This window comes from Artemia sp. Qi Xiang Cuo, chromosome 16 (genome assembly GCF_049724085.1).
Source record: "Artemia sp. Qi Xiang Cuo chromosome 16, ASM4972408v1, whole genome shotgun sequence".
Lineage (NCBI taxonomy): Eukaryota > Metazoa > Arthropoda > Branchiopoda > Anostraca > Artemiidae > Artemia > Artemia sp. Qi Xiang Cuo.
This window is the reverse complement of record NC_142809.1, coordinates 14,028,045-14,055,484: the sequence shown is the minus strand read 5'-3', so window position 1 is coordinate 14,055,484 and position 27,440 is coordinate 14,028,045. Positions and strand designations below refer to the sequence as shown.

The window sequence follows — 27,440 nt, the reverse complement described above, 5'->3', positions numbered from 1 at the left end:
AGCATAATTATTATCGTGTTTGTGCGTCCGAATATCAGAATTATTATGTAAATTTCTCCTTTTTTCCAGAGGTAAGAGCATATATTCAAGCAGCATTGCCTAACAAGGCATTAGTTGCCTTAAAAACCTTTGTTGGAAAAGTCAGAGCTTTTTCCTTCTAGCTATATATCAAATCTCGGCAGCCCATTTAGGGAGTTGTCAAGTGGTCGACTCAAGAACAGAATCTAAGAATTTGTACATGTTGAAAGAGGTTTAAAACCAGCATAAACAAATAAAAACACAATTTGTACGTGAACGAAATTCACGGCCTGTATTCACTGCCACTGCCAAGAGGAGAAAAAAAAGCTAAAACAAAAACCTACAAAACAGAACGCAAAAGGTGAACAGAATTATAACTCACATTAAAATTGAATCTGAGATTGAAACTTTCACAGCCAGGTTGCCAAAGATTGGGCTTTTGGGCCGCCCATTTGGAGCCAAACAAACAAAATGTAGTCCTCAAATAAGGTGGGAAGAGGTGATAAGGATTTAAAGGAAATTGGAACTTGTGGGAGGGGGTAAAAATTTAAGATTTGAATAAATTAGGGCGAAGGAGAGGCGTGGACAGCTGAGTCGGCCTGAAGCAGCTTGGTTCTACAGTGAGTTGTTAGTAGCAGTAGTTAGGCAAGCACAATGCACCAATATTTTAGGAATATCTCGTATTCGAAGATATACAATTAATGGTCTACGTTATCTTAGAGGTGACTAATTATTCCCAACATTGTGATTGGCACAAGCAGCCTTGTTATACCATCTAGCCATTAAACAGCTTAATACAAGCCATAAAGCTGTTTGAAGATTTCTGTTTGCCAATTTTTAATTCCACCATAATTGGTGAGCGACTCATTGCGCCAGATACTAATAAAAGGGCGAAATTTTGTATGTATTATATTTGTTCTATTTTTGAATTTACTCACTATCTATTTTTGATGTTTTTATAATTTTCCCCTTTTTGGATTATATACGCTAATCATCCAAATACAATATTTAAAAAAAACTATGTTACAAAAGCACGATTTTGCTATCTCTTAAAAATTTAAAAGGCAACTTATTCAAACAAATTGAAATATTTTTAATCGAAATGTTTTGGATGTACACAAAAAAGGAAAAAAGGTAAAAAAAAAATACGGCTTGTCACTCGGAAGTGGTTTTACGTCCATAACGTTATTTCACGTCCATAACGGATTCATGACAGAGGTTACATCAGCTGGTTCCCATCAATTCATCTTTTTCCTTGAACCAGGATATGCTCATAATTAAAATGTATTTTAACCTTTTCAGAATGTATTATACCATCGGGTAGGCATCACAGGCGATAGAACGGGTCCTATATCTACCGGTCAGTGACGATAGTGAAACGGCTTGTCTGGTTCTACCCACAATGTCCCGCAGGTTTGTTACACTATTTCCAATCAAACAAATTTTTGAAGGGTTGACAATCTAGGGGGTGAGACCCATAAATAAACAATTTGATTGGTGAAGACCAGAATTTCAAGTCCTGCTATTGGCAGGTTTTGTTTTCACACGGCGTGACCCTCCCCCCACCCTCCGGTGTGGCAATTAATACAATATTTAAGATTAATAATTAGAAGAAATTAATCTAAAAAAATTGAGTTAGCCAGCAAGATTAATACTAAAAAGCAAGATCACGACTAACATGAAGAGAAGAAATGGAGCGAATGACGGAGAGGTGCGCCAATTCGCAAGTTTCTAGATCTTTCATTTTATTTCTCTAGTTACTCATGTATGGATAACGTGTTTATTCTTTCAGATCGACCTGCTGAAAGTGTATATCTATTCTTTTACCTCGCTAGACCCATATAATCTTTAGAGTCTAGTAACTTTCTTCTTTTTTTTTAAAGTTAGTTTCAAAAAATGTGTCGTGCTTAAGGGAAGCGATTTCCACAGCCCTAGGAATCTTCATTGATTCGGCAAAGGTCGAAAGAATAGTGAGCTTCATGTATTTTGGCTCATCTATCGACATATATGGTAACTAGAATAGCATCGATGGCAGCAGTTCTTGCCCTTTTAAGGAAATCTCCGCGGTGCACGCACAAAATCTGAAAATTCACTCGTGAAAAGGCTAGAGGAAAAGAACTGGCGAACTTTCCTCCAACAAACTACTACTACCTCTAACAACTCACTGCAGCACCAAGTTGCCTGAGGCCAACACAGCTAAGCATGCTCCTCCTCCACCCCAATCTATTCAAAGCCCACCTCTTTACACCTTCCCAGGAATTTCCAATTTCCTTTAAATCTTTATGACATCCTCCCACCCCAGACGAGGACGACCTGCTTTCCATTAAGCCCTAGACGGTTGGCCGAAAAGAACAATCTTCGGCAATCTGTCATGCTTCATCCGCACAACGAACCATTGGTCCTCAAATGAACCGTTGGTCATTTTTAAAGTTCAATCCTATATTGCGTTAAGGCATATTATCCTTATTTTATCACCTAATGGGCTATTTAGTAGAACAATTTTACGCAAACGGTCTTGAATAATTCGGAGGATATGACTATGTCACCTAGGCTACTCTACCAAAAAATAGGGGAGATAAATGACTTTGTTCGTAAAGAGACATTTTTACCGCCTCAGTGCTTTGATAAAATCACCAATCGCCTTATTTTTAGTTGTTTATTTTGAAACATATCTGATTTTCAATAAAAACAAAATAACAATTGGATTTTATATAAAATCATTTTTGGCTTATTCTAGCAGTAGCTTACACAATGGCAAAATAAAGACTGCATTTCTTGAATTATCTACTGGTCCCAATTATGTACTTGTTCATTATTAATAGCAATAATAATAATATGTTTCAACTACTTTAAAAAGCATGAATACACTTATGGAGTAAAAAACTACAAGTGCTAACAAAAACCCACAAGAAAATATCATTACAACTGCGTATACAACACAGTTAAAACTACACAGTAACGCAGAAAGTCGACAATAATTTTGCATAAATATTGACGAAGACCCCACTGCCTTTCCATATCAAACAAACACAACTTAAAAACAAAAGGGAATTTTTATATTCCCCTATTGAATTTTTATATCCAAGACAGTGCAATTTAAATCGGTGAATATTTTGGCCCTATGTCCAGGGGCCGTCTTCAGCACAACATTAAAGAAAATTTATATGTATAAACAACTTACAATAAAATACGAAGTTTAAAACTAAAAATGCTCTTAAAAATTTTTAAAACAGACCCAGCATCCTTACTTCAACAAAGTTCAGCCAGTACTGATAAATAAAATGATGAGAGAAAATGAATTCATTCAAACGAAATAAAATAAAATTATTAACTGCAAGTTTTCAAAGCTAATCTTGCTTTTTTAGCAGCTAGTCTTAAAGATCGTTTTGTAACGGGTTCAATACTATTGATAATTGGTTTAATAAAATATTTTGTTAGATCATTTTTAATTAAATTTGGGTATAAAGAATTCAGTGAATATTCTCCTGTTTAAGTCCCTATTTAAGGAAATATTTTTATTTATTTTGAGCGTAATTTCGATTGATTCCCGAACTACATTTTTTATCCCGAATTCACTAATAATGAGAGACGATTTTTCAAAAAGTATTCTGTGGCTGGGGTTATCCAATACATGGCTAGCCACAGCAGAATCAAAGGAATTATTAAAACTATTAGCAATTAACGCTTTGTCTATGTCTTCTTTATGCTGGTGTATCCGTTTTTCTAGATTCTGATGAGTTCTGCCAACGTAGTAATTGCCACGATCGCATGGTATTTGATAAACCCCTCTTTGGCTAGTAACTGGGGTTTTATCTTTACCGGAGTTTAAGAAATTTGTGATTTTAAAATTATTAGTGAAAACTAAAATTCGTAAAATCAACGATATTTCACAATCTGAGGCTCCAGAAAACCCACTAATATATTCTATCTTCCGTACATCCCAAGAATCACAACAAAAATAAAAAATATTTGCACAAAAAACAATCTGTATTTAGTTTTGACTAATAATTTTAAAATCACAAATTTCTTAAACTCCGGTAAAGATAAAACCCCAGTTAATTGCTAATAGTTAATTGCTAATGATTGCTTAATTGCGTTAATTGCTAATAGTTCTAATAACTCCTTTGATTCTGCTTTAGCTAGCCATATATTTAATAATCCCAGCCACACAATACTTTTTGAAAAATCCTCTCTCATTAGTGGTGATTTGGGGATAAAACAGGTGGTCCGGGAATCAATCGAAATTAGGCTCAAAATAAATGAAAATATTTCCTTAAATAGGGACTTAAGAGAATATTCACTGAATTCTTTATACCCAAATTTAATTAAAAATGATCTAACAAAATATTTTATTAAACCAATTGACAATAGTATTGAACCCGTTACAAAAAGGCCTTTAAAACTAGCTGCTAAAAAAGCAAGATTAGCTCTGAAAACTTGCAGTTAATAATTTTATATTATTTCGTTTGAATGAATTCATCCTCTCTCATCATTTTATTTATCAGTCCTGGTTGAACTTCGTAGAAGTAAGGATGATGGGACTGTTTTAAAAGTTTTTAAGAGCATTTTTAGCTTTAAACTTCGTATTTTAATGTAAGTTGTTTATATATATATATATATATATATATATATATATATATATATATATATATATATATATATATATATATATATATATATATATATTTTCTTTAATGTTGTGCTGAAGACGGCCCTTGGACATAGGGCCGAAATATTCACCGATTTAAATTGCACTGTCTTGGAAAAAAATTCCCCATTGTTTTTAAGCTGTGTTTGTTTAATAATTTTGCAAATGCTTACGGAATACGTCAAAAAGCTGTTTCATTTTTGAATAAACACCAAAAACCTCACTATCTATCGGAATAAAACCAGTTACGAATCAAAGCGGTAACTGGAGAAGATATTCAAAAAAGGGAAAGAATAAAGATCGAACTTTTCCTGCTCAGATGGTATGAGGAAACTCCATAGTAGGACCCAAAACAAGCCAAGAAGGCCAAAAAGCTGTTGTAAAATCTGCCCCGGGTTACCCTATGAAACTGGTCTTCAACTAAAGAAATGAGCCCGCAAAATTTTTTAGATTTTCTTGCAACGCTGATATAGTAAAAGTTTTAGTACGGAACATCATTGAAAGGGAGACCTGAGCATTTCAGATAAAACGAAGCGGAAATAATTTCTGGATCAACTTCGATAGTTACTGATAGCTGTTGATACTAACAGTAAACAAGAAATTCGGTTTCTTAGGAGGCGACTTGGAGGCCAATCTCACTGAGACCAGAATGAACAATATCAATGGCGTTTTGGAGAGACTAGAAATCGTCTGATATTGGAAGAATATCGTCACCGCAGCAGAGGTGACTGGCATCAACATTGGGTTCAATCATATGTGGAGGAATATGTTTAGTGACGGCTGGGATGCCATTATTGAAAAGAGCTGGGCTAAGCACAGGGCCTTATTTCACACAATTCTGATCACCGATGGTGTTACTCATCTGGCTACCTGACGCATTTCCATGCCAATTTCATAAAAGACCGTAAAGAAAACGGTGTGGTTCACTTTTCAGAAGAGAGAAATTATCCAGTGAACGCATTACAAAAATAATGACAACTGTTTTTTCAATGTCATATAAAAAAAATGGCACTTGTAGAGTACAATAAAAATAAAGAGAATGCAGTACATACACAAAATAGATGAAAACTTGAATACATAACCCTGCGGAGTGCAACAAAGAAAGAAGAGAATACTCTACGTACATGAGAAAAAGAGAGAATACACTAAAATTATACAAAAATGAAATTGACGGAACAGACGGATTAAAGGATGATAAGGCAAAAATCGGTAAAAGTTGAATCTAATATTTCTCTGTGAGAGCTAACAAACTGTTTACCGTTACATCAGGTACACCAAACGTACGAGTTAGATTGTTATTACTATTATTGAGTCAGGCACTTTAGAAACAATTTTGTAAACATACGGATTGTTTTTCAGTATCCGATTAAAAAGTTGGCTGTGCAACTTGCATCCCAATTCTTTGAACAGTCTCAACTGGTTGTCTCCATTGTCGCACCTTGTATTGACTGCATAGAAGATCGACTTTTCAAAAAGCTTACTAAAACTGAGCACAAGATGATTGGTCTACACGATTCCTAAAGTTTCGTGTTTAAAAAGCAAAATTATAGGAAGCAAAATCTAATACGAGCACGGATAAATGCAAAGAAGGTGAGACGATAAGCTATTGACTCATATTTCGCTCTTATCAATTTGCACTTTCAACTGAGAAAACTGTCTCCCATTTTTTTAGTCTGGTAAAACATTAGTGTTGACCGTTTTCTCCTCTTGGAGGTGTCATCAAAGAAAACATTTTTTGCAAGATAATTTCAAAACCACCCTACTCAGCAGTTATGTATAGCTGTTTTATGCACTTATATCACATACCCCTCAGCTAATCATTTTTATTGGGGGAGGGGGAGGGGTCGTAACAACCTGCTTTGCAAGTTCTGATTTCAGAGTAATGATCAGCCGATACGGCCTTTAAAATCCATTATAAAGACTCAAGCGTACATACAACGAAAAGGTCCCGTTTTCTTAGGTTATTACTAGCATTCAGGAACTCTGCTCGTTCGCATCTGGTGAAGAGAAGAGGAGGTACAATAAGCTTAAAACTTACTCCATTTCTTCGTATACAGAAATAACTCTCCTTCTTCAATATCCAGGAAGGGTTACAATTTCCTGATTTTCCCTCTTATTGCGAAAACTATTAAAAAATTATGAAACATTTACTTACAAGGCATTATGGGATCCACTTCTCTACCTTCATCACCCTCACTGGCTTCTTCACACACCAAATCTTCTTCCAACTGCCTTTCAATGGCCTTAGTTTGATCACTTCTCATACTAATCTTCGCCTTCAGAGCCGCCGCCCTTTGGGGCGTCCTTGTAGATGCACGTGCTTCATTTAAAGCTCTGCTAGTTTGATCACTTCTTTCCAAAATAACTTTGAAATAAATACAATTAAATTCAGGATTGGAATTATAATTTCCAAAAAATTCAAATCTACGGAACTATACTACCATATAACTTGACGCCTAACACTTCATTCTTGAAGAAATCAAGCCAACAAAATTGAGTCAACAGACACCAAACAGCCTCACCATATAAATGTTGAGGCGTATCCCAGTCTTTCATTCATTTATTTATATATATATATATATATATATATATATATATATATATATATATATATATATATATATATATATATATATATATATATATATATATATATATATATATATATATATATATATATATACATATATATATACATATATATGTATACATATATATATATATATATATATATATATATATATATATATATATATATATATATGTGTGTATATATATATATGTATATATGTATATATATATATACATATATACATATATATATATATATATATATATATATATATATATATATATATATATATATATATATATATATATGTATATATATATATATATATATATATATATATATATATATATGTATATATATATATATATATATATACATATATATACATATATATATATATATATATATATACATATATATATATATATATATATATATATATATATATATATATATATATATATATATATATATATATATATATATATGTATATATATATATATATATATATATATATATATATATATATATATATATATATATATATATATATATATATATATATATATATATATATATATATATATATATATATAGAAGATGACACAAAAGAGCCGTTCCCACACCTCATTCGAGCTGTTATGCTAGAGAGAGCCATTTAGAAGGCCTATATCCATTGAGCATTCGAATTCTCCGTTCAGCGTTGAGGGCTTTTTACAATGATTCTGTTGTATTTGGCATGGAAAACTTTACGTCTGAATGTAAGTATATTCAGTTCAATATTTTCAGCATCTTCTACAATTTTTCCTGCGAAAAGTGAATGTTTTTAACCAAAAAGCAGCAAAAACACCTATAGATAAAGAACAAACTGAAGAAAGAAAATGAAATGGAAAGGGTTATTTCTGCTACGAGAAATCACAGTTCAAAACAAAACTGATAAACTAATCAAGTTCAGGCCCTTAAAGCCAAAAACTGAAAGCAATTACTATCTGGAAAATGCGCTAATGAAACTCTAACGGGAACAGCAATGCAACATAAATACCATGCTTCTGAAACATGCAAATTTTTTTAAAGCCTCCAAGATTTTTTAAGTGGAAACTAAGGGTAAAAGGTAAAGGAGACCGAAAAACAATCTGGGCAAAAAAGCCACAGTGCACAATCTGAAAGACTGTGCAAACATTGACGGTCTTTGATAATATATAAATTTAAAAGCTACGTAACACAACTTCATTTGCAAAAAAAAAAAAAAAAAAAAAAAAAAAAAAAAAAAAAAAAATCGCATTTCTTGGCCAAAAATCCGATGAACGGTGCCTAATTTAGCAAAAGAAAAAATCTATGGGAAGCCCGATACGAATTAAAAATTCAATGGATTCCTATCAGTCGAAGATTTTGTCAGCTCCCCCTGGTTTTTAACAAGAGTGCCACTCGTTTCACCGCGTGAAGCATGCTTCGTAATACACTTAGTCGACTTCTGCACACCCCTTCACGCAAACAAAAGGCACATGTCCACTATGCGGGTTAGTTGGCATCCGGTGTACGCGATTTTTGAAAATGGACAATACCTCGTTATTACTAACAGCAAGGATTTGATTTTAATGATATACTTGATATTTATCAACTAAACGCGAGAAAGTGTTTCATGCTCACCTGCTAAATTTTGTTTCAGCTAATGACTCACAAAAGAAACAAAAAATTTGATTGCTCTTTGCGACTACACTGCTCTCAGTCTAGTTATCTTAATTTTGTATATATAAAAATATATGTTTAACGAAGAATGTATAATCAAAAAGCGCTTAAAGAAAGCGAGAATCTTGTGGAAGAGCGCAAAGGTTGACGGTTTGGATAAAGAGATGGAGGAGGAGCTGGAGCTTGTTTTGACATTATATGGCTCTGTTCTATCCCAGGTTGGTAGTTGTAATATATAAGTAGCCTATATGTAACTCTCGTTTCCACATTTCTGAAATACTTGCCAAAAACAGTTTGCTAATCTGTTTGCTTTGAGGAGAAAATCTCTTTGATTTTCGCCTAAAAAAGAAAATCAGCAGAACAGTGTATGTTAAATCACGCTTTGATCCTCCTTATCTACATTGCACTGCTGACCAACCCTTTGAGAATTAAATAAAAAAAAGGGACTTTATTATAATTTGCAATTTACTGAAAAAATATATATGTTTTTACTGTTATAACTTTAATAAATCAAATAAAATGAACATTTTGATAACTAAATCAAATAGTAAATGTATATTAAACTGACAATGCACAATTCATTTGCATTTTTTCAGTAAAGTGCAAATTATGTTCTAGCCTTTGGAAGGCATAGGGGTTTTGAGCCCTACTCATGTTAATATCTGCTCGTTTTGAATTTGAATCGGTTATTTATTGTAATATCTGTTCGTTTTGGGTTTCATTTATTTATCGATGCTGATTTGTGGTAGTTTCTTGCTTAGTAGATTATTTGATTTTATTTTTGCTCATTTTTGGTTTAATGGAGTTCTTTACTTTTCTTTGGAAAACTTATTTTGTGGAAAGTTTTTTAACTAATTTCTGTTCGTTTTATATTGACAAAGTCTTTTCAGGGAAAAACAAAATAATACTTTAAATTTTTTCATTTTTTTACGACTTTACAGTTTGGCCTGCTATTTGTATGCTGAAGAAAAATTTTCAACAATTTTTAACAACAAAAACCCTTTTAAAAATCTGAACACAAATAGTAGTGTTTAATTTAGTTTCATACCTCTTCTAGTTGACCTAAAATACAAAACTTGATACCATTTGCAAAAAAAATCTGTTTACTTTCTTTGATAGCTTGGATACACTTACACTATTTTAATTTGGTTGAATTTTAAGAGCAAAAGTAGCCCCAAAAGTTTGAACGTAATACCCTCAGTCGTTCATGGGATACTGCTGAGATGCCTTACTTGGAATTAGCATTAACACAGTGCATTTTGATTTAATCTTAAGGCAACATTTTAGTTTTTAAACATAATAGGCAAATTGGAGGGTGGGGGTGGAAGGGGGGAGGGTGGGCGTGATTGGTGGACTAGTTGCCCTCCAATCACTTTCGACTATTAAAAAGGGCATTAGCTCTTTCTATTTCAATCGAATGAGCCCTTTTCGAAGTTCCTACAACAACTCCTTCGATACGAAGTGCACTGTTCTAAAAAAAAAAAAAAAAAAAAAAAAAAAAAAAAAAAAAAAAAATACATTGTATCTTTACTATAAAAATGTCAAGCCTTTCAATCACTTTTGACTATTAAAAAGGGCCCTACCCCTTTCAATTTCCAATCGATTGAGCCCTTTTTGAGTTTCTACGACAACACTTTCTATAAAAACCTTATTTGCCCTCTCGTCACAAATTACAACCCTTGCCCTGAGGGCTGTGAGGGGGTTGTCAGCCTCAAAAACCTCATTTCCAGAACTTTCAACTACGTTCTGATTGTATGTGTTTGGGGAAACGGTGGGCGTGAGAGGGGGGTTAGTTGCCCTCAAATCACTTCCGACTATTAAAAAGGGCACTAGCCCTTTCAATTTCCAATGGAATGAGCCCTTTTTGAGGTTTCAACGACAACGCTTTCTATAGAAAAAACCTTATATGCCCCAGGGCATAACTTACAACCCTTGCTCTGAGGGCTATGAGGGAGTTGTCACCCTAAAAGACATAATTTCCGGACCTTTCAACTACGTTGAATAAAATGGCTATCTCAAAATTTTGATTGGATGTGTTTGGGGAATGGTGGGCCTGAGAGGGGGGTTACTTGCCTTCCAATCACTTTCGACTATTAAAAAGGGCACTAGCCGTTTCAATTTCCAATCGAATTATTCCTTTTGAATTTTCTACGACAACGCTTTCAATAAAAAAAAAACTTATATTCCCCGAGGATATAACTTACAACCCTTGCCCTGAGTGCTGCGGGGGGGGGGGGGTGTCATCCTCAAAAATATAATTTCTGAACTTTTTAACAACGTCGAACGAAATGGCTATCTCAACACTTTGATTGGATGTGTTTGGGGAAATGGTGGGTGTGAGAGGGGTGTTAGTTATCCTTCAATCACTTTCGACTATTTAAAAGGGCACAAGCACTTTTAATTTCCAATCGAATGAGCCCTTTTTGAAGTTTTTACAACATCACTATCGATAAAAACCTTATATGCCCTCAGGATATAACTTACAACCCTTGCCCCGAGGGCTCTAAGGGGTTATCATCCTCAAAGACCTCATTTCTAAAACTTTTAACTACGTTGAACAAAATGGCTATTTAAATTTGTTGATTGGATGTGATTGGGGAAAAGGTGGGCGTAAGAGGGGGTTAGTTGCGCTCAATCACTTTCGACTATTAAAAAGGGCACTAGCCCTTTGAATTTCCAATCGAATGAGCCCTTTTTTAAGTTTCTACGACAAGGCTTTCAATAAAAACCTTATATGCTATTAAGGCATAACTTACAACCCTTGCCCTGAGAGCTCTGGGGGGAGTGTCATACTGAAAGATATAATTTCTAGATCTTTGAACTACTTTGAACAAAATGGCTATCTCAAAATTTTGATTGGATGTGTTTGGATAAATGGTGGGCCTGGAAGGGATGTTAGTTGCCTTCCAACCACTTTTGACTATTAAAAAGGGCACTAGCCATTTCAATTTCCAATCAAATGAGCCCTTTTCGAAATTTCTACGGCAACGCTTTCTATAAAAACCTTATATGCCCCCAGGGCACAACTTACAACCCTTGCCATGAGGGCTGGGGAGGGGGGGGGGGTTGTCAACCTCAAAGACCTAATTTCCAGAACTTTCAACTACGTTGAACAAAATGGCTATCTCAAAATTTTGATTGCATATGGTTGGAGAAAAGGTTTGCGTGAAAGGGGGGTTATTTGCCCTCCAATCACTACCGACTATTAAAAAGGGCACTAGCCCTTTGAATTTCCAATCCAATGAGCCATTTTTGAAGTTTCTACGACAAAGCTTTCAACAAAAACTTTATATGCCCCCAGGGCATACCTTACAACCCTTGCCCTGAGCACTGTGGGGGAGTGTCCTCCTCAAAAACATAATTCTATCTGGAAATCAACTACGCTGAACAAAATGGCTATCTCAGAATTTTGATTGGATATGTTTAGGAAATGGTGGGCGTGGAAGGGGTGTTAGTTGCCTTCCAATCACTTTCGACTATCAAAATGGGCACAGGCCACTCTAATTTCCTATCGAATGAGCCCTTATCGAAGTTTTTACGACAACTTCTTCGATACGAAGTGCCCTGGTCTAAAGGAAAAAAAAAATACATTGTGCCAACATCGTTCTTTACTTAGGCAGCGCGATTGCGCTGCCTATAATTTCTTATCGTTTTTCAACAATTGCTGGGAAATCCATGATAAACCACATGGTAGCGACACTGCCATGGTATTTTTTAATAAGGGAACTAACTGCTCTTCAATCCTTTGGGTCAGTTAAAAAGGATCCTTACGATCATCCACTGGGAAAAAGAAAGAACAAATAAATAAATAAAAGCGCATCCGTGATCTTTCTTCTGGCAAAAAGTGCAAAATTCTGCATTTTTATAGATAACAGCCTGAAACCTCTACTGTGGGGTTCTCTTATACGCTGAATTTGATGGCCTGAATTTTATTCAGATTCCTTAACTTTTAGGGTGTTTCCCTCCTTTTTCGAAAATCAGGCAATTTTCTCAGACTTGTAGCTTTTGATGGGCAACATTAAATTTAATGAATCTAATATGTTTGGAATCAGCCTAATAAGCCAATTATTTTGATGTATCTATTGATGCCAAAATTCTGTTTTTTAGAGTTTCGGTTGCTATTGAGCCGTGTCGCTCCTTACTCAAAGTTCGTTACCGCGAACTGTTTGATCATTTGTTGTCAAAATTCCGTTTTTAATTATTTGGTATCTTCTTGGAAATCATATATTTGGAATCAGCACAATACGCCGATTCCTTGATATCATATCAATATTCCGATTTTCCCAGAATTTCGGTTACTATTGGGCCGCGTCGCTCTTAACTTAAAGTTCATTGAAACGAACTCTTTGAAAGCTCAGAGAACAGTTTTAGCCTATTTCTGGCACATGTGAGAATACCAGACGCATACCTAAAATCAATATCGAGCTAATTTGATATTGAGACAAATAAAACAAGTTTTTCAACTGAAAGTAACGAGCAACATTACAACTTTAAGCGAACAGAAATTATACCGTTTATGGGAAGCTTCTCCTTCGCCATTACTCGTTCATTACGCTAAAGTATAACAGCTTAATGCATAATGCATTTAATGTCTTTTCATAATGCAGTCTATTCAAAGATATTTGATTATTTTTTTTTTTTTTTTTTTATGTGAGAATAAACCAGGATAACAATTTCCCCGAAAAAATATGGAGCCGTTTTCGAGAACATAAATATATACACAATTATTGCTCACTTATAAAGATAGTATAGTATATATATGTATATATATATGTATATATATATATATATATATATATATATATATATATATATATATATATATATATATATATATATATATATATATATATATATATATATATACATATATATATATATATATATATATATATATATATATATATATATATATATATATATATATATATATATATATATATATATATATATATATATATATATATATATATATATATATATATATATATATATATATATATATATATATATATATATATATATATATATATATATATATATATATATATATATATATATATATATATATATATATATATATATATATATATATATGTATATATATATATATATATATATATATATATATATATATATATATATATATATATATATATATATACCATTTATATCAAAATAGTCTTACCATTTTTTTCTCTCACAATTCTTGAGCTTTGAGTAACCAGAACAGGCACTTCATCATTATCTATAAATCTTAGCTTTAACGACATTTGTATTCAGTTACAGTCTCAGTGGAACAGCTATGAGAGAAATAATACGAAATTCCAAAATACCTAGAAGAAAATAAAAGTTTGAAACCACACTGTGATATAATCTTCTCAATAGCAATGAACAGCTTCCTAAGAGTAGTGTACGCTCAAACCACGGCCAATGTAGGCTATATCTATTAGAGGTTATATACAACTCTGTTTTTAACTACTTTTTAATAGTGAGATTAATCATGTAATTCACACAGTGCTAGATCCACCAAAATAACGTAAAATCTCCCCATCTATTCGATAAGTTCAAATCGTTCGACAAATTAGGATGGAAGAGGAGTGTAAGAAGCTTTTTGGGTCTCAGGCGGCTTGGTGCAGCTGTGAGTTTTTAGTAGTAGAAGCAATTTGGCAAATAATCCAAGCAAAAATTCAAACTGCGAGGCTCACCCTTTCCAAGAATCAATCCACAAAAAATTTTCTACGGAAAACGTCGGATTATAAAAAACGAGCTAAAGGAAACACTGGTGGTATCTGTTTAGGTAGATCTCTGCCTTTGACGCAACAAATCTTCCATTCGCTTTTAGTTGCTTATTATTGGGGCACGTCGTTTTTTCCAAATGCGAAGAGTACATGTGAGTTTAACGAAGCAGAACCATTGAGTATCGCAAATATGGCTCCGGAAAGTTATTCTATTATCTCTACTGCGGGCGAATTACTTAGGACCTTTAACGGGAGTAATTATAAATGCGCTGCACCAAAACTAAAATTTAAGGCTTTCAAAGGTAGTTTATAGCAGGTGTAAGGCTAGATGCAGGTGTAAGTTATTCTATTAGCTCTATTGCGGACCAATTACTTGGGACTTTTAACGGGAGTAATTTTAATGCGCTGCACCAAAACCAAAATTTATGGCTTTCAAAGGTAGTTTATAGCAGGTGTAAGGCTAGATGCAGGTGTAAGTTATTCTATTATCTCTATTGCGGGCCAATTACTTGGGACCTTTAACGGGAGTAATTATAAATGCGCTGCACCAAAACTAAAATTTATGGCTTTCAAAGGTAGTTTATAGCAGGTGTAAGGCTAGATGCAGATGTAAGTTATTATATTATCTCTATTGCGGGCCAATTACTTGGGACCTTTAACGGGAGTAATTATAAATGCGCTGCACCAAAACTAAAATTTATGGCTTTCAAAGGTAGTTTATAGCAGGTGTAAGGCTAGATGCAGATGTAAGTTATTCTATTATCTCTATTGCAGGCCAATTACTTGGGACATTTAACGGGAGTAATTATAAATGCGCTGCACCAAAACTAAAATTTATGGCTTTCAAAGGTAGTTTATAGCAGGTGTAAGGCTAGATGCAGGTGTAAGTTATTCTATTATCTCTATTGCGTGCCAATTACTTGGGACCTTTAACGGGAGTAATTATAAATGCGCTGCACCAAAACTAAAATTTATGGCTTTCAAAGGTAGTTTATAGCAGGTGTAAGGCTAGATGCAGGTGTAAGTTATTCTATTATCTCTATTGCAGGCCAATTACTTGGGACATTTAACGGGAGTAATTATAAATGCGCTGCACCAAAACTAAACTTTATGGCTTTAAAAGGTAGTTTATAGCAGGTGTAAGGCTAGATGCAGGTGTAAGTTATTCTATTATGTCTATTGCGGGCCAATTACTTGGGACCTTTAACGGGAGTAATTATAAATGCGCTGCACCAAAACTAAAATTTAAGGCTTTCAAAGGTAGTTTATAGCAGGTGTAAGGCTAGAAATATACAAGCATAAAACAAACACGCTAAACAGATATATCAAAGCAGTGGACATGTTACACTCAGTTGAAATACAAGCATAATGCAACGATCTTTTAAAATATACGATTGGAGCCATCAAAGCAGAGTTCTTGAGCCAACGTGCCTTTAGACACTCTATCCTCAAAACTCACTACTAGTTGACATGCTGTACCTTTTGCGTCTCATTATCATTCAGGAATACTAAAAGAATTATCATAAAAGAGTAAAAACACTTTAAACATCCCTAACATCGTAGTGCGTCTGTTTTAAATAGAAGAACATTATATTAAGTACTTTTTCAATTATGATGTTTCATTCCATCAAAATTGGTTTTCAAGGATTTCTGAGATTGTTCTACAACGGTTTGTGGTAACGAACTGTAAAGAGCAACTAGGCTCAATAGTAACAAAAACTCTAAAAACAGAATTTTGATATCAATATATATGTTACTATGAATGTCCGAAATCTGGTTAATACCGACCACTATAGGGATATCTAGATATCTCTAGGGTGATGTTGACATTCACCAGGGAATGTAAAAAATTCCTTTTTCCCTGCTTAGATTCAATTAGCTTTGCGAATCAGCTCTTTCAGTATTATGCAAGCTTTGATGATAAAATTTAAAGTTAGGTTATAAATCTCAGAAATGGGTTAAAAACCTACCTAACCCAACTTAACCTAACCTGTCACCATCAAAACCTTGCGTAAAAAGGAAAAAAAATTGTGAACATCGTGCTGTTTATCATCCTGTAGCAGAAATTGAGGCTTGATGGTGCGTGTGTAACATATCTATACGTACAAAAATTTTTTCGGAGTATTTAGTAAAAACGGTTACAATTAAGTAATGTCTTCCTTTCCAATGATTTAGGGTATTTCATCTCAGGGTGGCAACCCTGGGTGAATGTCAACATTCGCCAATCTTGACATTCACGCTAACAGATACATCGGAAGAATTGTCGTTTTATGCTGATTCCAAATATATAAGATTCATTAAGTCTAGTCTTAAACATAAAAAGCTATGAGCCAGAGAAAATCTACCTGATTTCTGAAAAAGAGCGGAAATGTCCCAAAAAGCTCAAGGAATCTTAATGAAAATCGCAATATCATATTCTGCTTAAAAGAGAACTCCGCTGTAGAGGTTTCAATCTCCCATCTGCAAAAATGAGGAAAGATCACAGATGTGATTGTATCGAACCAATGATCCTAGAATATCAGGAGAGGACTTGTTCAAACGGAAATTGAAAGTTCTCTATCGGAAGTTTAACGTGACCAAAACGAATGGAGGACAACTAGTCCCCCTCCCACGCCCCTTTTTGGGCAAAATCGACAGATAAAAATTTTAGATATCCATTTTGTTCAGTATAGTTAAAAGGTCTAATAACTATGTCTTTGGGGATATTTTGACCCCCACAGCCCCTGGGGAAAGGGTTGTAAGTTATGAAATTTGACCACTGTTTACGCATATTTTTTTGTTTACGGGAAGTATACAGACATTCTTCGGGAGGGGGGGGGGGATTTCTGCTGGGATATTTTCTACGGAGTGAATTTTCTGTGAGGGGGGGAGTTACAGGGAGTGAATTTTCCAAGGGGAATTATACAGTGGACTTTTCAGGGTAAATTGCCAGAATTCCTATGTAAAATTCTTTTTATTTGTCTTACTTTCTCTTTGTCAGCAAATTTTAAATGAGGAGATGCCTCGGGGAAATTATTCGGGGAAAATTAGCGGGGTTGAGATTATTATTATTATTATTTATTGAAAACCCGTCTTTATACATAAAGAAAATGATGGAACACTATAAAAAAAAGAAGCAAAATATCACTATAGAACTATGACAGTGTAACAGGAGTTGAAGAAGTCGGCTCCAAGTGTGTCTTCAAATCTTTTGGTTGTGTTTTCCTTTAAGTTTAGCAACAGCTATAGTAGGATCTGTTATGTGATGACTATTAATGAATTTTGAATTGTGTGTCCAAATTGGACATCTCAATAGGTGTTTTGTGAAACGGAAGGAAGTGGAGCGGATTTCCAATTTATCAGCATTCGTAGGAATCTTCCAGATAGGTGCTATGTAGGGGATATGGGAGAGAGCAACATTGTTGTACAGCGTTGCGAGACGACGCCGATTGAAATGAAGCTTAGCAGATACTATGGAATCGTATGAAGCTGACACGCGGCGTTTGATACCTTTTGTACAGAGACTATGAGTGTGAGAGATGGTATTTCCAATAGGAATATCAAGGTAAACGATTTGGTCAGAAGGGCAGATCTTTGAATTCCTAAGCACAATTTCATAAGGAAAAGGGCCTTTCCAGTTAAAAAGAACTACATCAGACTTTTCAGCATTATATTCAAGACCAAATTTTAAGTATTCTGCTTGCATTTTTTGGAAAGTTTCATAAATTGTGTCCAAAGTTTGGCTGTTGTTAAAAAAGTTATCAGTAGAAGTGACTAAGGAGACACTGATATCAGAGAAAACGCAAGACATCTCGCACTGGTCCTGAGCTTCGAGGACATAGTTATTGAAATAACAAGGTGAGGCAATAGTAGAATGGCCCCTATTGATCCCACGATTACACCACCCCTTCGAATCCCGATCCGGACACTTTTTTTTAAAACTCCCACGAGTACACCATATATGGGCATAGCCCCCTATGGAGAACACGTGGTTAATGGGGTCAATGACCTAAATTTCCAAGGTCGAGGTTGTTGTTGTTGTAAGTGCACGCTCTCAGCGAATGTTAAGGTCGATGTTGTTGTTGTTGTAAGTGCACGCTTTCAGCGAATGTTATGAGTTTCCAGAAATAGAAAACAGCATTTGTTGTTGTTTTCGTCATGTACATGCTCGAGCCAAATGTTATGATCCAGAAATAGTATTTGTTATTGTTGCTCGAGCCAAATGCTATGAGTTTCCTGAAAACAGTTAGATCACGTGTTTCCTTCTCAGCCAATCAGAGGGCTTTGTTTACATATTAGCGTCAGAGGGAATATGAAGAAAGGGTTTTTGCTAGAGTTGTATTAGTCTGTGAATAGAATTCAAAGGAGTGAGAAGAACAGTTTTGACTTTACCCATTTGGATATATATTTGTGTTGATGGCGGTGAGTGGAATGTTTACCCTCTTAGAAGTTGATAGTGGAGTTGCTGATAATAGTACAAGAGCACCAAGCATTGCGGTGGAAATCACGAAAGGATCACGTATTTGTCTGGAATGGGATGCAGTATATGCAAGATATGTGATATCCTTGAGCAAATTTAAAATGGAGGACCAATTATGTTTTGCCGCTAAAGTTGATATAGCACATGTGAATAGACTTCAATGTGCTTTAAGTGCATTGGTGAAATATATCGAAGGCAATAAACAGTATCACTAATTGTACATGCTCTATATTATTGACGTTGTTGTAATTATTCAATAAAATTGTTTCGAAATCGAAAATGTTTTCTTTCTTTTCTGGTTAGGGTTAACGAATCGAGGTTAGTCTAGAGTCAGCAGTTGAAGTGAAATGTCCGAAAAATTAATAGATTTCAGAAAAAAAGAATTAGGTCAAATCTAGTGTTTATGGAAAATCATTTGATTTTGGATGACGATTTTCTAGATTTATCTCTTCCAGACGTGATATTCTTTCGTCAGGGAATAAATGGCAATATAATAAAGAGTGATTCTCCCCCATTGGACTATTGTATGAAACTTTTAAAATGTGATTCAAATGCTTATAGTCAATTTATTGATATATTAATTGGAACAACGCAGAATCATATTGCGGATATACTTTTGAAAACATTGCCAATGGATTACATGTAGATGGCTCCCCCCATCATTCGAAAGAGGTAACGTCATAGAGTTACTCCTCTCCCCCATTTCCCTCCACCTTGAATTTATGGAGCGAGGATGATCAGTTTCGTTTTAGCTGTGAGTGAGTTGACATCGGAAACCGAAAAATGTTCTATATATGTCCATTGTGCATGTACACTCTTGGCAGTTGGAATCAATGTGAGAATTGTACAGTTATAGAAGACTATAGTGAAAAGTGTAGATTATATAATCCTTGTAAATTACATATAGGCTATGCAGTACAAATTACAGGATTTAGTTCGCGCCTTGAGGAGGTGTGTGAATTTCACCCTAGCAGACACCTCTATTCCATTTGCCTCCACGATTTATGTGATCAGTGGGAGAAAATTAATACTGCGATGATTGGAAAGAACTTCAAACGCAACTTCAGTTTATTTCTACGAGATTGGTATCGTTGTGGATTTAAATTATTCTGGGAAGAGGAATCTGGTCTACGATTCAACTGTTGGGGTAACAAGACAATTTGGTTTCTATGTCATCCTTGTGACGACACTACCTGCTATGACTATAAACCAAGTAATTTTTATTTCGCAGTTACCGAATGTGATTCACCATTTGAAAACACTGTATTTGATATTCCTTCAAATAGACAAATTGACACACATGAATTTTATAATATTAATGCAAATAGTATCATTGACTATACAAAGAGATATGATAAGAGTGAAGTTACATTGTACCGTAGAAAATATGACCCTGACTTTGCAGTCAATCAAGATCAATATACAATGAATCCAAATGATTTACCAGCATTAGTGATTCACGACAGTTGCCTATACATCGAAGATGAAGAAATCTAAAGTGAAGAATTAAAGACATTGTTGTATATATATATATGCATTTTATTAATAAACAAATTCACAAACATTTTTTAAGCACTTTACTCTTAGGGCACTGAAATCAATACTATATACGTCTGAGAGGATATTTTCCACTAGAAAGTCATTCAGACGTGGATTGTCAACATAAATGTAGAGAAACTGCTTGTAAGTATAACCGCAACATTGGAAAACAAAATATAGTAGTGCATGGAAGCCACAGCTTTTAGTCGTTAGATCCTGAACCCTCTTTCAATTTTGAATAATAGTTTTCCCACTGCTCTCAATATAGTTGCTGATGTGAGGTGTGTAGAATATGTAGGGTAGACCAAGAGGATTAAAATATTCAATCGTATTCATTGTTTGAAAGATGCACAGCCAATAACCCGTCAACACAGTCAACGGACTGCTATTAACAATAATCAAGGTATTGTTGAAACTTTGAATTTTTCCAAGAAAGTCCGAGGGCAGACAATAGGATTTGTACTGGGACATGTAGGGGTCCATATTAAATACATTGATTATTTGACTGGTGTTCATGGCGCTAAGTCTAGTAGAACACTGCCTTCGGGAGTGATTTCCCAATAGGATTCATATTGATTTAGTGAGATTAGTGCAATACTCTCAGCCAATGGGTCGGGAAATGTAAACTCTAAACGCACACTCCCCGTACATACAATAATCATATCCTGTGTACCAGAAAAATCTAAAAAAATGATACCGTGTGTTTTAGTAGACATATCTTTGGTTGTACCATTTTCAAATAGTTGAATCGTGATCTAGGGTTTGCATGGTCAAATCGTACACTGTTTTATAGGATTGATCAAAAGATAGATTGTAGAGTGGGATGCCATTTACTTTGCACACAAGAGATGAAAGTCCAAACATCTCGAATTTATGTGGGCATTCAGTCCATGATCCTATTGCACTGGTACTTTTTACAAATGCCAAAGCCAATTTTCACGGAATTTCGCCATTGATAAAGGATGAATCGGTGAAGTTGTCCGACCCCATAGTTATATTAGGTGGATTGGTGACTCTATTTTCAACAATCAGTTTAATATTATTGACTTTGGATTTTACATCGTAATCGTCTTATGCAAAATACCTCTTGAACTTCTGTTTGAATACATGTAGTATTGCCGAAGTGAGTGGAGACTTACTTACATCAGGATTGTCAGCAAGTTACTTTCTCAATATTAAATTGGAGGGTGCAAGCGTCAGTTTTATATCCACTTTAACATTGGGTGGCAGCCATTGGGGTACATTAAATATTTCATTATATATTTTTCCAACCAGATATAATTCACTAGTTTTAGGATTTTTAAGTGCATTTGTACTATCAGTATTAGTAATATATTTATATCTATTGGAGGTGCCTCTCAATTCTAAGCTTGACTTGGGTGCCATCAATTTAAATTGCATAGAGTTCGTATAGTTTTAAAAATTGTTGCTAGGACTCACCAATATACTATTGATGTAGACACTGATTTGGCGAAATGGATTATATAATATACAATTTTCATAGGATATTCCTTTGCCCCTAATTGGCGGTACATAATCAGTTTTTAAGACTTTCATTTGTAAATCTATAAATGTTGAAGACATGACCATAAAGTAGTCTTCATTGGAATAAATTTGAAAGTGGATATTATCGGAGAGGGGTTGTTGTGGATAAAATTGTTCATAGTATCCATGATTGACACTCACATCAACAATTTCAGCATTGAATAGATTCAATGAGGCGGTGATTGAAGGTTGAGAATCCTTATGTGGTAGGTAGGACATTTTAGGAGAAGAAATCAAGTTTTGATCTAACAATTTTCTTCCTGGGACTTCTGGTTACAGCACGTATCCGCTTTTTCCTTCTTTTCTTTGACAAGAGGGGTGATGTCTTTCGTTTCCGACCTGAGTGGAGACTGATGAGTGATGCATTGTTTCTTGACCTTTTTAAGCCTTTACCATTTTGTTTTAATCTCTCGACAAGGGTTCGCGCACTGGACCTAAGATTTTCCGAAGCACTTTTTTTTAAAATCCTTGCCAGAGCCCCAATCGTATAGTGTAGAGGATGCAAAATCTGTCGCAGCCGGTACAATATATTTTCTAGCCAGTGGTAGTGAAGAGCGAAACAGCTTAGCAAACCAACTGCCAAGACCATAGCCAGACATTGGCGAGCGTCCTTTGTAGTAGTCCATTCCATTGCCCTGTTGTCTTGGGCCAAGAGTATTAACATAGCAGTCAATATCAGGACAAGTGAATACCACTTTTTTATTAGACATCTTGCTTTTGAACGATGGGTCGAAAATGGCATGTAATCACAGCCAAACCTTTTGAAATTACAATGGGATCACCCAATTTAGTTCTTAGTGTTAACTGACAGAGTTCCAATTAGGAAGTGTTTACGGGAATATACTGAAGATGCTTTATATTGTAGTGGTGAATATATGCTTGATTGGTTTTTCGTTCAAGAACTCGTAGGAGGGGGAAATTTCAATTACAAACCCGAGATGTTTTCTCAAATGATGCGTAGATAAATATACAAGTGTCTGTGGAGAATGCAGGCAGATATTCAGCAAAAATGAAATTATTGTTTCCGGCACTTTTGCCACTGATTATATTTAGTTTAAAGCCAAGATCAGCCTTTAGATTATCATTTAGAATAACCTTTTCACTGGCAATAGGTGAACTAATGTATATTTTACCCTCCTCCTTTGAATAGTTGAAATGAAAAGCTCCTTTTTTACGAGCGGAAATTCTTTTATTAATGGAAAGACATAAATCATTCATACAGGTGAGTTCCTCGTAGGGTAATTCAATGTATGGATAATTCATCCTTTTGATTTTTTGAATTTGTTCTTGATCACTTGAGGATGACGGTGGCGGACAATCATAGGGTCTAATTTTTATTTCATATTTACGATTCTTTCTCAGGATGTCGTAGGTATTTTTGAGAATACAGTCGACAAGAGCCACTTCATACTTTCCGTCGAATTTGATGGTGGGGGAGAGTTTCGTCCCTTGTTCTATTCAAGTGATTGTAGAGAGGATCGGAAACATTGGACATGAAAGTCACATAGAAATCATTGGGCATTGTCAATGTCTTCAGCACTGACCCAAGAATCAAAATCTGAGTTGTATCCTAGCCAGCGAACAAGCAACTGTCTCTTGCAATGGCGTGTACGACTCTTTAATATCTTTTCAATTTGATATATTTCACTAGTGTTTCTAACTTTTTGCAGTTCATATTCATAAAAACCGCCGAGAATCTCGTCATCTTTGGTGTCTCGCAATCGATATGTGGTGGGCTCGGTGTCCTGGATTTTGGACACTTTTAAAAAGTTCAGTGCTCCATAAATGATTCCATTTTTCAAAAATATTGCAGGTTCTATTAATTCGAACAGTATCACCAACATTGAATTCTTCTTCACATTTTTTTTTTCTCTTTTTCACCATTGGAGTATTGCTTTAGAAAAGCATCAAATGTATTTTCATTGTAGTGAACATCCCGAGGGCATGAGTTGGACAGAGACTGATGGGGTCGATGGTTATAAATATGCAAGATTTTATCTAAATAATGAATAAAAGTCGGTGTATTTTTCAGGGTACAATATCTTGAAATTAATAGACGAATCGTTCTTATTAATCATTCAGCCAATGCAGCCTTTATCGGGCTGTGACTATGATAAAGTGTTGTATTATATTTCAAAAGAACCTTTTGCACATGGGGATTAACAAATTCACTGCCACGATCCGACTGAATTTTTCTATATGAATCCTGTTCTAGAATACTTTCAATGGCCGGAGCAACTTCTACACCTCTCTTTGATCGGAGTGGAATGGTATAGACATAGCGACTAAAGATACTGAGCCACCAGAATATATTTGTAGGGCGCATTGTGACGTTGTTGAATAGCGTCTAGAGTTAAAAGATCCATTTGCATTATATGCAGAGGGAAAAAGGCTTTAGTCTGTCGATATTGTTTGCCGCGAAGCCTGTGATTACGATGCAGTGTGTAACTCGATTCATTCTCTAGATATTCTTTTGCATTTTTCAATGTGGTGGTGCCGGGGACAGCTTTAGAAAGCGTTTTTGGAGAACTTAAACTCCCCACTTCACCAACATTTTCATAGACACCTTTCAGAACTTCATCCATTTTGAGCGTAAACACGTAGTGTAATGTCCACTCCCCTTTTGCACACTGGAGGGCGAATCAATTCGTCTTCGCTTTTGACTAGCAGCCACAGGTGTTGTAAAATCTGTAGTGCTAATAGTATCTTCAAATATTGAATCTTCTTCTTCTTTTTTAAATGGTGTTGGAAGAGGACTATATTCTCTTAGTTTCTTTAGAATTTGCTTATTGCCTATAAGTCTTTTGGGAAAGTTTGATACACACAGAAAGGTGTAAAGATTATTGTCAAAGGATAATTGTCCTTTACGATTCGTCAAAATTTGACAAATTAAATCAACTAGATTATAACTTTTTCCCTGAATTATAATTTGTTTCCCTTTACTATCAACTTGAACTTGATGTTATGGAGTTTCCAGCATGAGATGAGATAATACTCTGTTACTCTGTTCTCGATAGGTCAGTGGCAATAGGTTTCTAATTTTCGATAGAATCGAATTCAAGTCCTTTTCCGTTGATTGCAGTGTTGCAGAATCTTGAGGAGATGTTTCCTGTTTAGAGGGATCAGTGGCGGCGGCGGCGGGTCTCTCACGATAAGGTTTATGTTTGTCCACACGTCGCAATGCATCTTGAAGTAAAATCATTTTTTTGTCATCGGCAATATTCTCATCGTTAATGAATTTGCTTAGATTGTCTTCAAAATTTTTGACGGGTGAGAGGACAAGTTTAAATGGTGTCAATTTATATGGTTTTGCCATTCTCTAGAGAAAACTGTTTACAAGTCCTGCATTTATTGGCAGTAAAAGTGTAAAAAAGCTACTGCCCACCTGAAAGAGCCGTGTTATCTTAAATTTTTTCCCCTTGTTTTTAAAAGCCAAGGCACGTACAGTGGAACGATGTTGCTTTGTCTGTTGTCTAACACCTTCTGACAGTGGAAAATTGCCCTCAGTTAGATTTAAACAAAGTACAGATATTAGACTAATGAAATCATTGTCGACCCCATGTTTGATTATGACTTTCTTTCGTGGAGGTTTTGAAGTGCTTAGAACGGAAAATAAATGCCGTTGTTCGTGTAGCTTCTTCAGTGTCAAATTGGCGACTAATAGTTTTTTCTACTGTTCACTGGAAAATATACTGTAATTTCTTCGTCGAAAATGTCGGTTACGACGCGTAGATTCTCGGGTGTGCTCTGATTAAGATCCAACAAACTGTACTTTTAGGGTTTGCTAGTTGCCTGAGTTTACGGTGACAACAGAAATTTAGGGGTGCCGGGGTATATCTGCTTATTGAGAGTTATGAGTGAACTAGAATTACGAACAACTCGATCGATAATATAGATAGTGCAGGTCAAATCAAGTGTTCTCATACATTTTCTCTGATGAAACAGATTGTGTAGAACCAGAGTAACGGAAATGTGTTCATAGTGGGAGCGAACAGTAAAAAGTTCTAGCATTTCCTGTGAGAACAGTTCGATGAATTCAGCCAAATCATCAATAATCAACCACGAGTTCAATTCAATACTATTGAAAACATCAAGTCCCAGTATGAATTGTATTGGTATGGTTGTGGCAATAGCTTTTATTTGATCATAGGACTCCTGCAAAATACTATAGCAATAGTAGATTTTTTTCGGCTTCTCCAAAAACATTTTATCGCAATTTTGAATTATTTTAGCTAAGTGTTGTTTTCCCCGACATTGACGGACCACACAGAAACAATCTGAAGGGTGTTTTAAATTGATACATACTGCTGTTGGGGACAACAGTCGGACTACAACTAACTGTAAATCATACGTGTCCAATGAATAAGTAGCAATAATTTCCCCATAGATCTATCTTTTCAAGAACAACAAAAAAACAATATTTCATGGTAGTATTTATTTCGGCAATGCATGAAAACACTTGTTCAACTTGAACAATGATAAAAATAACACTTGTTCAACAAGAACAGTTGAAAAAATTTCATGATCAACATGAAAACTCTTATTTGTTCTACATGAACACGGCAATGATAACACTCTAAAAAAAAACACTTTTGTCCATCATCAGCACTTATTTTATTTTAAAAACACTTTTCTGTCCATCAACAACAACAGCACTTATTGTCTTTAAACACATTTCTGTACAAAAAAAACAAAAAAAAACACTTCTATACAACAACAAAAAAACAGAAAACACTTGAAAATACACTTGGAACAATAGCACAGTTGAACATTACAGTGAATTTAAACGGTGGGAACCCCCCCACCCACCCACCCCAGGGCCGCGGGGCCGAAGGCCGGCCGGCCGCGGGCGGGCCCCCCCTCCCCCGGAGCAGCGGTGGAAAAAACACTACAATAGTTGTCGTCACTGCGGCTGCTGCTACAGGTTAGTTGAGGTTGAGTTAGTTGTGGTGATGGTTAGATCAAGTTAGATGAGGTTGAGTTAAGGTGGTTAGATTGTCGGGTTAGTTAATTTATGAACAGGGTGGTGGTGGTTAGTTGGTAAGTGGTTGGGTTAGTTCAGGTTAGGTTAATTTATCCAGACCAAGTTGATTACGATAGTCTATGCATTCAACTCGGTCTGAAATACAGTAGTGGCCATGAGGTAGAACACGCACACCATTCTCGACCACATAGACTTTGTCGGATATACACGACATTGCATTCTTTTCCACTCTCACAGTATAATTTCC

The 27,440-nt window shown here is 35.0% G+C and overlaps 1 protein-coding gene across 5 annotated transcripts in view; it reads right to left on the bottom strand.

Moving 5' to 3' along the window:
* The window catches only part of LOC148942595 (uncharacterized), a 156,108-nt gene that overhangs the window by 52,946 nt on the left and 75,722 nt on the right, over nucleotides 1-27,440 (bottom strand). For 4 of the 5 annotated variants that reach the window (XM_089102582.1, XM_089102581.1, XM_089102583.1 and 1 more), the window contains 2 exons: nucleotides 14,114-14,261; nucleotides 6,822-7,031 (listed from right to left, as the gene is read on the bottom strand). In XM_089102582.1, coding sequence (XP_088958708.1) covers nucleotides 6,822-7,031; nucleotides 14,114-14,198 — 295 coding nt within the window. In that variant the 5' untranslated portion in view covers nucleotides 14,199-14,261. Of the gene's footprint in view, nucleotides 1-6,821; nucleotides 7,032-14,113; nucleotides 14,262-17,011; nucleotides 17,118-27,440 lie in introns of those variants that run through there. The other variant, XM_089102584.1, reaches the window with a different exon arrangement.